The sequence below is a fragment of the Aphis gossypii genome, chromosome X, assembly GCF_020184175.1.
Source record: "Aphis gossypii isolate Hap1 chromosome X, ASM2018417v2, whole genome shotgun sequence".
NCBI lineage: Eukaryota > Metazoa > Arthropoda > Insecta > Hemiptera > Aphididae > Aphis > Aphis gossypii.
The window spans coordinates 30931461-30949220 of NC_065533.1; the positions used below are offsets into that span (position 1 = coordinate 30931461).

Genomic DNA, 17760 nt, shown 5'->3' on the forward strand with positions numbered 1-17760 from the left:
CTGTTTATCCCAGAATGGTAGGTGATAGGTACACGTCCGTACTTCAATTATTATATTGTATCATTGTATTATATTTACATTTACAAAATATATTCAAGATGAAAATATTATAATATGTGTAATGCAAATACGAAAAATAAATAATAGCAATTTAAACGATTATAATATATAATAATATAATATACCTACATTAACGGTGGATTTATATTTATCAGTACAACGACCGTTTACGGTCGTGACTGAGTTCAATTTCACTCCATAAATATTAAATACCTATGATCTATTAAATTGGCTATTTATTTTTATTTTTTTAACCTGTGATAATATCTGTTAGGTATCACAATTAGTTTTCGTATTATAGTTTTAATAATAATAATATAATTCTATGACTGTGTATGGAACGTTTATCAGGTCATCAATTAATTATTATTAGGTACCTATTTTACATTTGAGTGTTCATTTTGGCAAATAGCGCTCACAGTTTTACTCATCTCCTCGATATATACAAAGCGGTTGTAATTGGGAATAATCAATGCTACCTACATAATATGATAATATGATGCGATATTGATATCGTATTTATAATCTGAATTCTGAGTGCTTAAAAAAGTGTCAAGCCAAACGGCAAAATATATAGTGCGTTGATGAATGATAATATGAGCATCGGAGTAGTAATAGAACTAATAAAACCATTCAACAAAAATTAGAAATAATATTGTTGGCAACTCGTCGATTTAAATTTTATATTTATTTTGTTTTTGTTTTTTGTATAGTTTTAAATTTTAATGGTCACTTTTATGACCCGTTGTTTTAAATGCAAAACTTGAACACCGGCATACGGTACCTACGGTATATTATGCCGGATTCAATTGTACATTTAAAATGTGGATACTTTATACGATTATAGTATAGTATAGTATAATAGTATAGTATTACTCTTATAAAGTTATAAACGTATTCGTATGAAGTAAAAATATTAATATATAATATAAACAAGTCTGAAATCGTGGATTATTATATTATTATATTAAAACTATTTTTAAGTTAGACGAGTATTAAATATTATTTGGTATCTAAATGTCTGTGTTATATGTTTATAAGTACAATGTAGGTATAAGGTATACACCTACATATAAATAAAGTCATGACAAATTATATTAAATATTTTCAATCAAAATTTATGTCAAATACATTTTAAAATTTCATAAATTTAAAAACTACAAGTATAAAGTACAAGAGTTATAATGACTTTTTCTCTGCCCCAATCGTGATGGACGGTGTTCGTTTAAGCGGAGGTAATAATTTTGACCAAAAATTAATAGTCCGTTTGAGCGACAATTATTTGTACCTACCGTTTGGGCAAGTGAAATTATTTTTACCTGTGTGAGGTAAAAACATGGTGACAGATACGAATGATATTATTGTTATAATCACTATTAATCAATAATCACTATACTATCGAAAATAAGAATAAAACGAAAACTCAGAGTTCCCTCTCATTAATGGGCGTCATTACCAATATTTGACCATCCCAGAACCACAAATGGACTGATGTCGGCATCGATACGGTCGACACCTTTTTCGTGCCGTTTGCGGTCAGATTATTTCTATCTACATGTTTTTCAAATTTAAGGTATAGGTATAATATATAACATTATATTGTATACAAAATAATTATATACTAAATTGATTCTATACAGTATATAATATATTTATTGTAAAAATATGTTTAAAAGCGTATTATTAATATTAATTATGGATATACCTACATTTTTCTACCTCAATCTAACCTTTCTTGCTACTTGGTTGTTTGTAAGTGTTATTACAGATAAAGTGTTGAAAAATTATAATATGTCAATTATATAGTAAGTTAGACATAGTCAAATCCGTCGAAAACATTTACCTACTCAGTCTTAAGTATAGTATACTATACTATACACCTTTGTAGAGTTCGGTATATGGTGTTATTAAAATGAATGATTTTTTCGAAATTTTGGAAACTACCTAAACAATCATTAATAAAAAAACTCAATGACTTAAATCTTAACTTGGTGGAAATTTAAAACCTTCTGTTGAATACAGGTCGACAATTCGACATCATGACGATTCGACGAAACGGGGAGTGGCGGTACTAGGATCGCATGAGCTTGCCGCTACTTATTCTGCAGTTTCTACACAACGTCGGTGTAAACGGCGGTGACGGCGAGCATATTTTGTTCGTTCGATGAACATCATCATGATCGCCACATACATTCCTGTTACTTATATATTTCCAATTTTTCGCGTAATAAACACGTTTAACACGTTTAACACGTTTATTACGTTTATTACGCTTTCCATGATGTTGTTAAATCTGAATTCGCCAAACCGTTTCGTGACTGATATTAATTCAGTATAGCATATTTGGTTTCAATATGAGTAAGCTTGGTATTATAAGTGGCTAGGTGTTTTATTTCAAAAATTATATGTTATATTAAAAAAATGATACATACTAAACGAACATTTACTTATTTGATATACATGGAGTTTGTTTTACTTTCTCTCTCTCTCTATATATATAATATGTATAAATTCAAATACTATGTAAAGAGATACATCATACATATCCTTACTTTGATGTATTCAAATCATTGTCAAACCTCAATCAGTAATCACCTTTTCTTATTTATTTTTCAAATATTTGTACTTTCTTTCTTTCTTTTAAAGTACTAAAAACTATAGGTTACCTATATTTTATATATATTTAAATTTGTTTACACTAATACAATAAATTATTTCCCACAATTGGAAATTAATGTAACACGCCTCTAATTCATCGGAATTCCACATATTATAGTATCTACTATCTATCATTTTTGTTATGTGACCAATAAGTACCATTTAATTTATTGCACCAAGTATAAAGTCTATAACCTTTTTACACTTAAAAATATAATTTAATTATAAATATTTTAGTATATTAGTTTTATACATATAGCGAATTCGAATAAAAATAAATAAATGTTTTTCAAAGGTTGATACAAATTAAATAAACAGTAATAACACTTTCAATATTTTTTTGCCATTTTCAGCCATAACACTTGTAGTGAATTTAATTTTTTTTTATATAACCGTATTAGTCTAAACTCTAAATCGTTTGTATAGAATATGAACATTTATTAATATAATTTATTTATATTTATATTGTACACATTTTTAATTTTTAAAAAATGATAAATTATTTACTTATAATAATATACTATATTTTATAACGTTTTCAATAAATTGACTTTTTATTGACATTTTATGTCTTTGCTTTGGCACACAGAATCGAAAACCGTTACGGAAAAGCGTTCCAAAGACACAAAAGACATAAAATGTGGTACTCCATTTCACACTCATATGCAATAAGATTCTTAAACTTTTTTTACGTCCGCGCTACAATAGCTCTGTATATAATATATATATTGTAGCTCCGCCGTTGTGGGATGGTTTGCAATAATAATAATAATACTAATTGACAATGACGATTTCATTTGGTACCGCGTAAATAGATCGTTCTACGAAATGTTTCAACTCGTCCGAATTCCGAAGTATATATTTTTTTTCGTTCAGTCGTTGGTTTTGTAATTATAAGAATATAATAAAGTCATCGCGGCAAAACGTGATACCTTTATAAAATAAATATCAAATAAATCCTATCGATATTTCTTACAGCCTGTGCGATTTGGTTTTCGAATACATAGGAAACATAGTATAAGCGTACTCATCTATACGTTTTAAATGGTTTGAACGACAAAAAAAAAATAATCATAAAAATAACGAACTTATTCTTAACGTTGGGCTAACTTGAACGGCAAACCGCACCGACAAAAAACATCACGACTAAAAATCTCGAGATAACGATAGCGCGTAGAATTTTTACATTTTTTTTATCAAGTAAAACACAATATCTCAGTCGACGACGTCTGATCCGATTATTATCGATGTACCGGCGGCATAACATAATAATAATATTCTACGTGTTTAATTCTGGTATTAATAGTATTATACGGCGTACGGTTTAGAAACCAAATAACTTTTTTTCAAGATGCAGTAGATGTACACACGTTCTTATTTATTACGATTTTGATCGCAATACATTTTTTACTCGGGTATAATAAATCATAATAGTAGTACTCATCTCCAATCGTGTATCCATAATAATGAAATTGTCACGATATCGATTATACGTCTTCAGGAATGTCGATGTAAACTTGTTGATCATTATGAAATTTCACGAAACATTATTATTATATGATATTATTTCTGCAGTTTTCAATCTCTACGATCGATCCACTGTAGGGTTGGAATTTCTTTTCATTTCTTGGTATGAATTACAATTAGTGGTCAATTCGGTTTAGATTCCTTTTGCATCCTTCCGTATAGTATCATGTTTCGAACGTCACTTTCTTCTCTCTTATTTTAATACAATATAATATTATATTAATACTATATAGACGTATATTGTTGATTGTTATGATGGGAAAAGTTTTTTCAACCAAAATTCAATAATAATTAATTATTATAATATTATATTTATTATATAGTGCCACGCGTTTCCCAATAAGACGTGAGGGCGGTTTCCTATTCCACTTTACTCGCCCACTGTGACGTCCGACCAGAAAAAATTCGCAAAAAAAAAGTGATACGAAAACGTGCAATGAATGGAATTGAGCAATCAAAATGTATAATACGGTAGAGAGAAAAAAGTATAATGTGTTATAATGAGGTATATACCTATTCCGTCGGGTGGCGGTAAGTAGGGACGTGTTGGGAACAGTGCGCAGAGAGGGCGCGTGAATTGTGCATTTAACATTCCACATTTTAGGGCGCACGGCCGACGACTCGGCAACGTCGCAGAGGGACCGCATTCTTTTCGTATCAAACAACGTTGCCGTCGTCGCCGCCGTCGTAGTCGCTGCCGCTACCGCCGCCGCTGCCGATCGGATGCGAGAGAGCCCCGCAGCGCCCACAGAATACGTTGTGCCCGGGTCGAAATATCTCTCCCCCTTCCCTGCTCACGGCACCACCACAGACCGTCACATACCAATCGTCATCAATCACCAGCCCACCCTCGGCCGGTACACGGAGTCGTCATGGAGAACCGGCTCCGGTGGGACAGGGGGTAGGGTGAAAAAATACTGAGTCACACGAACGCGTTTCGTTGCGCGCATACGCACACGATTGAGTTGGAAGGGTGGGTACGATTTTTTTTTTCAAATGAAAAAAGTACCTATAAGAAGATAATATTTTTTTTCTCTTACAGGTACCTTAGGGTTGGGTTTATATTATGAACCTAAGCCGATAACATTCGTGTATACAATGCGCCTAGGATACACATTACACACGTATCCTACTACCTACCTATACGCTTCTCGTAATATTTTTATATTTAATTTTTACATTTTAATAATTTACATTATATACACTTACCCCTTGGGTATATAAATATAGACATTAACATAGACTATTAATATATGCTTATTACTTTATGTATATAACAGTACAAAATTGTAAATGCAGTTTAAACAATGGACCGTACAAAATGACCGTTTACCAATAATTAATTAGTATTCACAAATAAAAAAAAATAAAAATATTTTATACATTTTTTACATTTATTCTTATGACAATAACTATATCAGAATAAAGCATATAAAATGTCACTATTTATTATTTTAATTATTGGAAAAATATCTTAAGTACCTATAAGATAACAACTAAAAAATTAAACATTTAACTCTATTTTTTTTTTTGTAAATTATATTACAATTACATTTTGTTGATTAACTTCGCTGATTTTAAGAAGTTTAGAATTATTTTGTTCTATACGGGGTTGTGTCAAGTCTCAAGTGAAACATCTAGGTTTTTGGTCATGTTGATATTTCAACGATTCTGCAAAAAACGTTTACATTCCATAAGCTAAATATGCTGGGATGACACACGTCAACGTGCTAGAACATTTAAAAAACGTTTGAATCGTTTAGGAAAATATTAGTTACCCGCTTTTAAAGACGTGAATAAACAAAATACTAAATAGTACTAAACTCTTTTAGATACGATAGGAGGCATTTTGTACAAAAAATATCGATATATTTGACTTCAGAATACAACTAGTATTAAGCATGTCACTGTGTGGTGTAGCATATTGATGTAGGTACCTACTAGATTTTATACGTCATACCTATAATATTTGCACAGAGTACTATAATTTTGTTTTTAATAAAAATCGTTTTTAATACATTTTTCATTTTCGTAACGACGAATGATGACTAAAATAAACGTTTTCACTCGATGTGGTTATCAGATAGTAACAGATAAAAAAGAGTAATGACTATAATGAAATATTACAATCATCGATTAACTGATGATTATGGTGAATTTGTAAACAATTTATTGTAATACAGTGATTTTAAATAGACTATACTCACTATAGACTATAGAGTAGGTATCTATATTATCCTTTTTAACTAAAATCGTTTTGGAGTTAAAAATAAGTTTGGAGTTAAAAGTAAGTTCTACATCCTCAAAATTCGTATTAAATTATTACCTATTGATTCGTCTATATGAACATTATAATATGACAAGTATTTTCTATTGTTAATTTTATTTATATATCTGAACAAGGTTGGGGTTTCTTCTTATTTCTGCAGATGTATTCATTTTTCCATAAACGTGCTGGTGGACAATTTGGAAACGGAATATCCATGCAGCCTATTTTAGTGCAGCAACCAGGATGTTTACACGAATCTTGTAAGCCATTGAGTTTTACACATATACAATTTTGAATCTAAAAAAAAAAAAATGTATTTCTTCATTTCTGAACAGTGAGCATACAATGTACACTGTACAGTTAAAAGAATATTAATTTAGTTGTGTATTCTATACTCTAATCAATATAGACTTCAAGTATATAAATTATATAAACATGTATAGGTATACCGTGTGCATACTTAATAAACTGATTAGTTACAAAAATATTGAAATTAGAAAAATAATCTAATGAGTTTTCACCATCAACATTTTTATAAAACAAATTATACAAGATGGCCAAAAATGTCAATAACATTATTAATCTAATTTTAAACTGTTATAAATATTTTTTTATACGACATGACACTTACCTATAACACTACTTGTATTATTATTTTACATATTAGAATTAGATAATTGCAGATGGAAAATCTCCCCCCTCCATATTGGTTTTCGACTACTTGTATAAGCTGCAAAGTAGTCATCAATCTACTTTGATTATCCCCTGCCCATAGATGATGAATACGTGTAAAGACAAAAGTAGGCAAACGGTACAGTTGAATGGTTTACTAGGAATATTAAATCTTAAAATTAATTGATACAAATACACTTTTAATTTAAATTTATTTGCATTGATTAAATAATAATTATCTACAAATTGATTTATAGACATTACAACAACAGTCGATATTTACGTTAATTTATGTGTCATTTAAATTTATTTACAAGATCCTAAATTTTATAAGAAATAAAAAATGTATAAAAATATCTACTCACTATTCTTCCAGTTCTTAAAACGAATTCTTTTCCATATGGTGTTAATTCGAAATCGTCACAGTCGGCATTTACTGTTGAACAAAAATTGCCTTTGCAAGGTCTAGCTTTTTCACAACAATCGATATGGATCAAAGGGGTTGGTGCAACCGGCGATAAAGTACAACATTTGTAAAATTGCCCGTTTTTCGTTTCAGGCTTTTGATTTTCACAACCTTCATTTTTTAAGTGGTCTTTTACCGTCTCTTCCCGTGTGTCAATTGAAGTATTTTTATCGCACGCCGGCTCTTTATAACATTTCTGATTTTGAGGAGAATCCATTTTAAGATCAATTAAAAAAATTAATTTTAAGTCTAAATAAAAATTATTTGTATTTATGAATTTTTAAAATATAAATATAATATTTTATTATTTATTTATAAGAAATAAAATACATGCACGTAACGTTGAAAATAATTTTTCTCGAAATATTGTTTTTAGCCATGCTTTGACAATTTTTAACTGTTGATAACAGTATACAATATTAATCTACTAAATGTTAGTATTTTTCTATAACATGATAGATATGTATATATGTTCACAACTTAAAATAAACATTTATAAAGTGCTTAATAAATAAAGGTAATACCTAGGTAGGTAGGTACTTATTTAATTTAATTTTTAAAATAATTTATTATTTTTATTTTATTTCAATTAATATTTGTGAATATTTATAACCTCCCCGTCACCTATGTACATCAAAGTATTAAGACCTACTTAGGTAAATGGAAAATAACCATGTAATCTTTGTCTATGCATGTATATTATTTCTTAAATATGACGATTCATGCATTATTATGGTTACAATATTATAATATAAATATTAAACAATAATTTTATTATAATAAGCATTTTAAATACAAACTTATATTTATTATTTTTATCAAATTATTAGGTGTTAAATTATATAAGATTGCTATATTATAATATAGAGCAATTATAACTGCTTGGTTTATTACCTACGAGTCACACACTTGTATATATTTTCTATAAACTATAGAAAAACAAGTATAATTATTTATTAACTGACATTAAACATTTGGCATACAAAGGTTTTCTACCTCTACGTTAATTACCAATGTATTGGCATATAAATTTAAAAATGATAAGCATAAAAAATATGATGTAAAATAATAACCAGGTAAATGGTGTATCTTGTACAAAAAATTTAATCCAAATTTAGTTTAATTGCTTGGGACAGATATTTTGTTGAACAAAATTATTGACACTTTAAATTTAGAGCCAAGTACTTAAGTACCTACCTATCAAACTACATAACAATAGCTATAGGTGTATAGCTATCATATAATAATAAAGATTTTATATTTATAAAAGTCAAAGAGTATCTACACTAGGTACAATGGTATATGCAATTACATCGGTACATGTATATGTCTTGGTTGCTATAGACAATCTTCGTCTCGACTGGTAACATTCTCGATGTCGCACAAATTAACAGAATAACCCCCAGCCATAAGACATATACAGGATGTTTCATAAAGAACGCAGTTATTAATTTTGCTATAAATCAATTTTATTTAATAAGAAATAAATTGTTTATGGTATATGGCTACATATAACAGTGGCGGCTTGTGTGCTTTGAAACCAGGGCGATATAAAATTGCTTATTTATGAAAAGTATCGAACACAAATAATATTAATAATAGTTAATTAATTAAATCTATTTACATATAAATTATTATATATATTATTAAGCTATTATGTTACAACCGCTAAAAGTAAATAATAAACACACGCAAGTTCGGAATCCGTGCACATATCGGGCGATTAAAATCATCGGGGCGGCGGCAGTACTATTATTGTGTTCCCCTTCTTAATTATTGTATTCTGATCATAGTTATGACGAGCAACTTTCAACATCGCCCAAGCATCATATTCGTTGCTCGCGAGTCCCGGAAAATTGTTATTGGTAATCGATTCTTAGAAGCTACAGACGCTACAATGTTGAATGATTTATTTTATTTTCTGATAATGTTTTCATAATATTTATTAATGTAAATATAGGAAACACAACTTTTATTTTTAAGTTTTTGACAATATTATATTACAATATAAATTTTAAATTTGGTATTAAACTTATAAACAAGTAATAAATGATAATTTTAGAAGGGGGGCGATCACCCAATCGCCCCTATTTACGAGCCGCCACTGACATATAATTTCACTATGACTTGAAGTTTAAGACGTTTAGTGTGAAATACAATATCGTGCATATGACCCCCTCTAGCCCCTCTAATCACCGACACGCCGTGACTCTGTTATCACTTCACTTGCCCAAAAGCCACTCCAAACAGTTACTCGCTGTGTAACTTACATTCTGTTTTTTACCAAAATTTTACCCTTCGCTTTTCGGCCAAAACAAAAATTTTTGATAATAACAATAATATTTACTATAATACTTTAATGCCCGTATATTCTTTATATTCAACATATAGAAAATTTGAATAAAATTTCTTTAAAAACGGTATCAGACAGCGAAAGTCTTTCGTTGAAGTGATTACGGAGAAATGTCTGACGAGAAAATGTCAATGAATCTATGGCTCTCGAATTCTGTGTTATCTATACTGTAAAAAATATGTTTAAAAATTAGATACAAAATGAAATTCGTATAAATAGTTTTCTATTGTATCATTCATAAATTATAATATTTTTGATTAAATATTTAGTTATAATGACAAATAAAAATATTATAATATATTTTGATAAAATCACGACATTAATAAATAATTAATTGTAAAATAAAAATTATAACCAGTAATTATGTTAATGATTTTACAATGGACGATGACACAACAATACGATGACATGACAACGAATTGCGGGAAAATAAATATGAATCCTATTTGCACCCTTTTCAATTTTTTTTGTAAACTGTGACTGAAATTTTTACTATACGTTCTCTAAAATACCAACAAAATTGTCTTTCGTACCAAAAAATATATTTAAGTAGAAAATCTATGCATTTTTATTGCTCTTAAAAGTAATGACTCCAGAATAAGAAAAATAGCATTTAAAATAATATTTATTATACATTTATTAGGTATTAAATATTCAAACATTTACAAATATGTGCTTTGTAATCTCGTAATTGACATAATCTATAAAACATAAAAATTATGGTGTGGTGTGGCGCTGGCCACCGTATGCGGTTGGTGGATGTTTTACTCTTCGTCGTTTTTTAAAAAAAAAATATGGAACTCAAACTCTGGCATTCGGCTGTTGGCATCATATTCACTACGCTACCAGTCGTAGCATTGTTGCTGGGTGGCTCAGTTATAGAAATGATTAATGAACTAGACCGTAGTCGAGACGTAATGACGTTTCAGATGAAAGTCATCAATGACGTCTACGGCGCAGACACAACAATACTATTATTATTATGTCGTTAGGCGTCGATGTTAAAGTAACGTTTGGGACTAGTTACGATGACCCGACGCCATAATTTATACCAGTGGTTCTCAACCGCCGGTCCACGATAAAAAAAATATCGGTCCGTATAATATTGGAAAAATTATATTTTCAGTATAGTAATTAAACGAACCAAAACCCAAAGTGATCTGTAGCCCTACTTAAATCTAGATTCTAGATTCAAGGTGGTCCACGAAACCAATAAGGTTGAGAACCACTGAGTTATACGATGCACACGGACGAGGTTAATCAATAAACGCTAACGCTATATCCAGTACCCACTTACTATAGCAGTGTAGACTGTAGATCATGATGTCAGTCTAACCCCACAGTCGGCCTTCGCTAGTCTGCCATTCTGCGTTTGATCGTCGTCTTTCATCTGGTACTGTCCACGACTTAGCAGTAAATATCAAATTTTTACTAACATAATCTAATTTTTTTTTTAGCTTTCCAATTGCCCACTGGTTTTTACGTAACAACAAATTACCGAAAACCTGTTATCAATCACGTTTTTGCCGTTTGCCGGTCCGTGACTATCGAGTTGTCAGTTCAATTATTGTTTTCAACACTCGTCTTGAAAACTCTTCCAACAACTACCGGTAAGCTTATGTTCTTTTAACCCATTGTGCCACCATAAAAAAATTACAACACTATACTCATCAGCCACGACGTGTTGCGAATTCAATTTTGTCTTTCATATTACGTACAACATGGCAAATTTATGTTCAGCTGTTCCAAATTTGTGTTAAAATGTTTAATAGTTTTTAAAATGATCTTAGATATATTTTATTATCAAACCTAAACACAAGAATATTTTATATTATCTGTGCGTTCTCGTAAGTTATTTATGATGTTTTAATTTTTAAGTAAATTTTGAGTATGCAAAATATTAATTTAAAAATATAAATAACTTGCTTAGAAGTTAAAATATAGTAAAAAAAAAATATGAATTAATTCAGTTAATGTTCTTATCATTTTGATTAATAATCAATTTACGCTATTATTAAAGCCAGAATAGCTTTCAGATATAGCTTTCCCTACAAAATTAGATCTGCTTAACAAAAATTTGTTATGTATTACATATTTAATTTGTAGATAATATATTAATATTTGGATGTAATGTGAAGTTTCCTTTTAACCCATAAAGTGACATTGCATGAATTAAACGAGGATTATGAAATAAAGTTATATTTGAGGATATAATATTATTCAAAATCCTTTATTTTATATATGTATCTTGTGTACTACATTTACAAGATCAATATTAAAATAAACATGGAATAGGTTTAAATATAGTTTAAAAATATTGATTTTTAATAACTTTTATTTTATAAATCCAATTATTTTTTAATTATAAAATAATCTAAAATTTAAAATAAATTATAAATATTTACATACCTATTGTAAAAATAACAAGCAACATTATTAAATGCTGAAAAAAAAGTTTTAAAAATTATTAAATAAAAATAATAGTTATAAATAATTATTATTATTTATCAAATTTTGTATTAATGTAATATTGTGTAACAAGCCAGTATTTTAGTTTAATTAAAATATTTAAAAGCTTTAAAATTTAAAAAATAAATCAATAAAATATAGTGTTTCATAACAACAAAGTCTTACCATATACTTAAAACTGAAATATTATACTATAGACAAAATCAGTCTTTTGAATATTTGTATTATTTTGTTTAAATAAAACTTATCTTATGTGATTGATAAAATATTAACATCAAACATTTTGTATAATACTTATAAAAAATAAACAAATGAGAAAATATTTGTAATGACATTTTTGAAAACAGTTTTGATCTTTGATCAAATACAATCTTAAACTGTACATCAAACATATTAGGTATTGAAGTTTGATCAAATAAGCGATTATGATATTTATCCTTTTTTTTGGTTAATGACGATGATTTGTTTTAATTTATATAAGTGTATAGTATTGCAACTTGTATTCTTCATTTTTTAAAAAGTATTTTTCTATTTTAAAAACGTTTTATCAATATTTAATGCGTATAATAAAATATTGTACATCTTTTAGTGTAAATAGAGCATTCAAAATATTATTTAAAGAAATATTACTTTCAAACCATTTGCTTTAATAATATTTAGGTATTTTTGATCCATAACAAAGTATTGCTGTTATTAATTGACATAATAGTTATTATAACATGAATAAGATAATATTTTCATCTATCTTTAATGATTAACAATATGATGTTTTACTGAAACTTAAACAAATAACAACTAATTGGAAAGTTGGAAAAGCATTATAATTATTTCTTGTATATATATATTATATATTTGAAAAAAATTGGTAAGGGGGTCCCGCGATATAGTCTTTTAGAATTAGAATGTTTTTTTATAATCATTCTATCATAAATAAGTTACAGAAAATATTTCATAATACTAGTAGAAGTTAGAAGTATTTCTTCTTATATATACCTACTTAACTATTTTGTATATATTAGTTTTATCTTTAAATTGATAAAATAAAAATAATGTTATATACTTGTACACAATATACTTGAAAAAATATTTTTAGATGAAAAAGTGTGGGCTATGTGTTTTCTGTAATTATATTAGTTGAGATTATTACACGTTGATAGTTTTTTGTTTTTACACGGATTACATTTGTGACTTAATGACTGTGCTATACTATTATCAGTCAGTGCTTATAGATGTAGTTTTTAATTGATATAATATGTCAATTATTTTGAACGCTTTATTAAGTTAAAGTTAGTACAGTATACAACAAAATACAATAGATTTTAAATAAAATATTAATATTATTTTCATTACTGTTTATTTGATTTAGTTAATCTAATTTATACGTCTTATATCATAACAATTATTGTTATTATTTTTATTTTTGTAGTAAATACAAAGGAAATTTCAGCTTAAATATTTTGGTTGGCCAATTACAATTTTTATAGCATATTTTAGGGTATACTTATTGATTTTTTATGATATGGTTATGTGTGTATTATAAGGATTTCGAGAACATACCTTGAAGTACTTAGCCTTGCAGTTATAATTAATTTTATATACCTACTTAATAAAATTAAATTTGTCGTTTATTGTTTTAGTTGGAATTCGTTTTTGTATTTGTTAAAATTTATTTTTCAAATTTATCAATAACTTATTACTTGGCTTTCATTATATTAGTTAATATTATACATTTTTCTTGTTAGATCAGGTGTGTCCCTATGAGAGAGGGGAAGAGGGCGATCGGGCCTCCACAAGTCGTGTGATATTCTGATTATATTAGCCCATTTACTTTTTTAAAACACAATTTTAATTTTTATAAGGATTTAATATTTTAAACACTATAAAACATTATAAAAGTATAAAATTATGCATGGTCTAAATTATACTACTTATAGGTTCACTTATATTTTTACTTATACCAAAAATTTCTAACATTTTTACTTCTCTTTCATTACATACTATACTTTAATATTGATTACAGAAAATCAATTATTCATTTAAGGGCATTTATTTTATTTATATACTTAAATATTGTTCTTCTATCTCTATACAAAAAACTCAGTTTAAGAATCTTTTTTTTCCACCTTTGGTATTAATTTTTCTCTCACTGACGTGTTATCAACTGAAAATGTCAACTTAATTATTTAAACGATCAATTTTATTCTACAATCAGGTCTCCAAATTTAAGAGTATGAGCTTTACCAACCTCTATTATATGTAAACTTACAGGTTCATAATTGTCGAGATACTATAATATATTGTTAAAATCACATTAACAACAAAAAAAAACTTAAGTAGTTTCTGGTGTAATTGATTCACCTTGTTTGTTATCCAGAATAGGTTTTCGTAATCCAGTAATAATGTGCTAGAAAGACCCTAATTACTTAGCTCTAGAGTCAAGAAATTATTTATATGACAACCTTCTTAGGAAAGTCATAGGAGTGTCTTTTGTTAATAGTTTATCTAGCTATGATGGCTCTCTCATTTAGGTTTTATTTATATTGTATTCAGACTTATTGTGTATTACTGTATATTTTAAGCTATAAGATACCTTATATTATGTTATTAATATGTACTATATTGTTAAAATTTGCATGGCATTTATCAGTAAAATAAATAAATAATACATAATATTTAAATATTTTTAAAAATTTGTTATCAAACTCACACTTATCTGATTTTTTTGGGGTAAAGAGGTTAGTTTGTAAAGTAGTTAAATATAGGGAATGTTATCCAAGTTATGACAAGGCTTTAGTAAAATAATAAATTTTTTTAGTCTTCTGATTTTTTTTCAATTTATCATCCTGGTTATTTTATATCATTATTTATATTTGATTTGTTTTATTCACTGTACCTGGCATTTATTTACTTATTGCCCTAATGTAAACAAATTAAAAATAATATTGCTTAAGTTAATTTAAAAAATTATAATTAATATTAATTTTATTACATAGTAAATATTATTATTATGCAACAGCCCATTTACCCTTAGCAATAACTTTTTAAATTTTAACTAGACATTTATTTGTTGTATTATATTACTATACTTATTATTATACTATAATTGATATCACATAATATATACATTTATGTTTTAAATACCTAATAATTAATTAATAAATTTATAATTGTAGAAACATATTTAAACAGAGTGTATGTTATATCAATTATAATACATTTATGTTCATAACTATTTAAATTTCTCAATATGACTAGATGTTTTCTTCCATTATTTCAATGACTAATTCAATAATTTTCCAAGTTATTAGATTATTTAGTTAACATATTAAATTAAATACATTATTTTCCATGTGTACTATTTGTTATGGATATATTTTTGTTAAATACATTGACTATATGATTGAAAATTTCTTTACAACTTTTATTTAATAATTATCTGAATAATTTATTTTTAATATACTTATTAATATTTAGTAATTTTTTTTTTTAGACTTACACAACCCACAATCAATAAAGAAAATTAAAAGAAAAAATGAAGAACGTTGAACAGGATATACCACCATCAATGATTATTGAAGAAGTTAGGAGTCCAAGAAGACAAAATAATGCTAGACCTGTAAATACTCCAATTTTTTTTATTCATGAGGTTATAGAGGTTTCCGATGATGAAGATGAATTATCTTTATTATTGGAAGATGAAGAAGGTATGAGGGCATTTAACGAAACCCTTGATCGACGTCAAAATATCAATTTAAACAACTCAAACAACTCAACCTAACAGAGCATTATACAGTTTGGTTCATAATGTCTTAAATAAAATAACATATTATGTATGAAAACTTATAATAATTTGTAGTTGATTCGTCACTATTTATAATTTAATAAAAAAAATGTTCTAACATATTGAGTGTATAACTGCATATTAATTGTAGTGTCTCACAATAAGTAACATACTAAGAGTATATATAATACCATAGTTTTATAAAATGTTGAAGAATTATTAACAAAAGTCATAAAGTTTAAGGCTGAATATAGAACTGAATACAGTTGATATAAGAATGTCAATGTTGATCCTAATCAACATTGACATTCTTATATTGTATCTACTACCTATATTAGATACAAGGAGACTAGGATTAAACTGTATTTTACCTACAGTAAATATAATATAATATATATATTTTTTAATTTTTACATAGCAACCGGTTGCTATAAACAATCACCGTCTCGACTGGTAATATTCTTTGTGTTGCACAAATTAACAGAATGATCCCCAGACATAAGACATAAACATGTCAATAAAAACATGTTTTAAGCAACTAAAATAAAAAATATTCATTTTTTTTAAAGAAATGAAATATTTTATGTGGATAGAAAATTTTGAAATGAATGAGAACTGCATAAAAATTATTTTACAATTAATGTTCCTAGTATTTTACATTTATTATTTTATTTATTCATAAAAATCTTATTTTAAATTAATCAGAATTTAACAAAACTTCTTTACTTTATGATAGCAAAAAAAAAAAAACAAAAAATTAACACTCAAACTTTGTGTGAAAAATGGTCAACAAAAAAAAAAAATAATAATAATAACATATATGAGATCTGTAAGCACTTTAAAAATGTGATAACAAGAATGAGTGCTAAATAAATTAAAATAAATTACACTTTTATTTCAATAATGTATTTACTTGTTAAAGAATTATTTACTTTATATGAAATAAGATGAACAAATTACTATAGGTATCGTCAGAACTTCATTATATATGTATATTTAAAATGTTAGAATAAACATTTTACCTAGCCAAAATAATTATACTTTAATTAAATTTACTTAGCATTTATTCATAACATCACATAAATCTTATCATTGACTTTAAAAGTTGTTATGAGATTTCATGGTAGATTATCAATTTTTTCTCATGAATCATTGCATGATTGTAATTAAATATTCAATTATAATCTAGCATATTAAGTAATAATTTAATATTTTTGTGTGATTGATTTTTTTTTTACAATTTAAAATGGATTGCGATTATTCAAAAATGTAAAATACTGACAGGATGAATTGATCTCTTTTACCTAGTATGCCAAGGCTTCACGAAGCATAAACAAATTTGAGTGGGGATCGGTCCGTGCGATATAGTTTCTCACGGTCGCTATGATTTTAGATTTAAATTTTCAATTTGATTTTTTGCGCATTTTTTTTAAAAATTACATTTCTCAACTCTCGACTTAGACGATTTTTATAAAAGGATCATCTGAAGAGTTTTTCTAAATTTT

At 27.0% G+C, this 17760-nt stretch overlaps 1 protein-coding gene and 2 long non-coding RNA genes across 3 annotated transcripts; 1 reads left to right on the plus strand and 2 right to left on the minus strand.

Moving 5' to 3' along the window:
• Positions 1–6609: 6609 nt before the first annotated feature.
• Positions 6610–7974, minus strand: LOC114130563 (uncharacterized). The gene is made up of 2 exons (XM_027995553.2): positions 7552–7974; positions 6610–6811 (listed from the first exon to the last, which is right to left on the minus strand). The coding sequence occupies exons 1-2, from the start codon at positions 7867–7869 to the stop codon at positions 6632–6634; spliced, it is 498 nt and encodes a 165-aa protein (XP_027851354.1). The 5' UTR covers positions 7870–7974; the 3' UTR covers positions 6610–6631.
• A 2973-nt stretch (positions 7975–10947) lies between these two features.
• Positions 10948–16377, plus strand: LOC114130565 (uncharacterized). Its single transcript, XR_003592925.2, has 3 exons — positions 10948–11398; positions 11463–11615; positions 15965–16377. It is a non-coding gene; the product is annotated as an uncharacterized LOC114130565 (long non-coding RNA).
• Positions 11526–12471, minus strand: LOC126552773 (uncharacterized). Its single transcript, XR_007606191.1, has 2 exons — positions 12415–12471; positions 11526–11814 (listed from the first exon to the last, which is right to left on the minus strand). It is a non-coding gene; the product is annotated as an uncharacterized LOC126552773 (long non-coding RNA).
• Positions 16378–17760: the final 1383 nt, after the last annotated feature.

Bases quoted from the DNA above. Each gene is read 5' to 3' on its own strand.
- LOC114130563 (XM_027995553.2), bottom strand. From the start codon at position 7,869: ATGGATTCTCCTCAAAATCAGAAATGTTATAAAGAGCCGGCGTGCGAT. The intron at 6,812-7,551 runs GTGAGTAGATAT...TTTTTTTTTTAG, and splicing joins TTTTAAGAACTGGAAGAATA to ATTCAAAATTGTATATGTGT.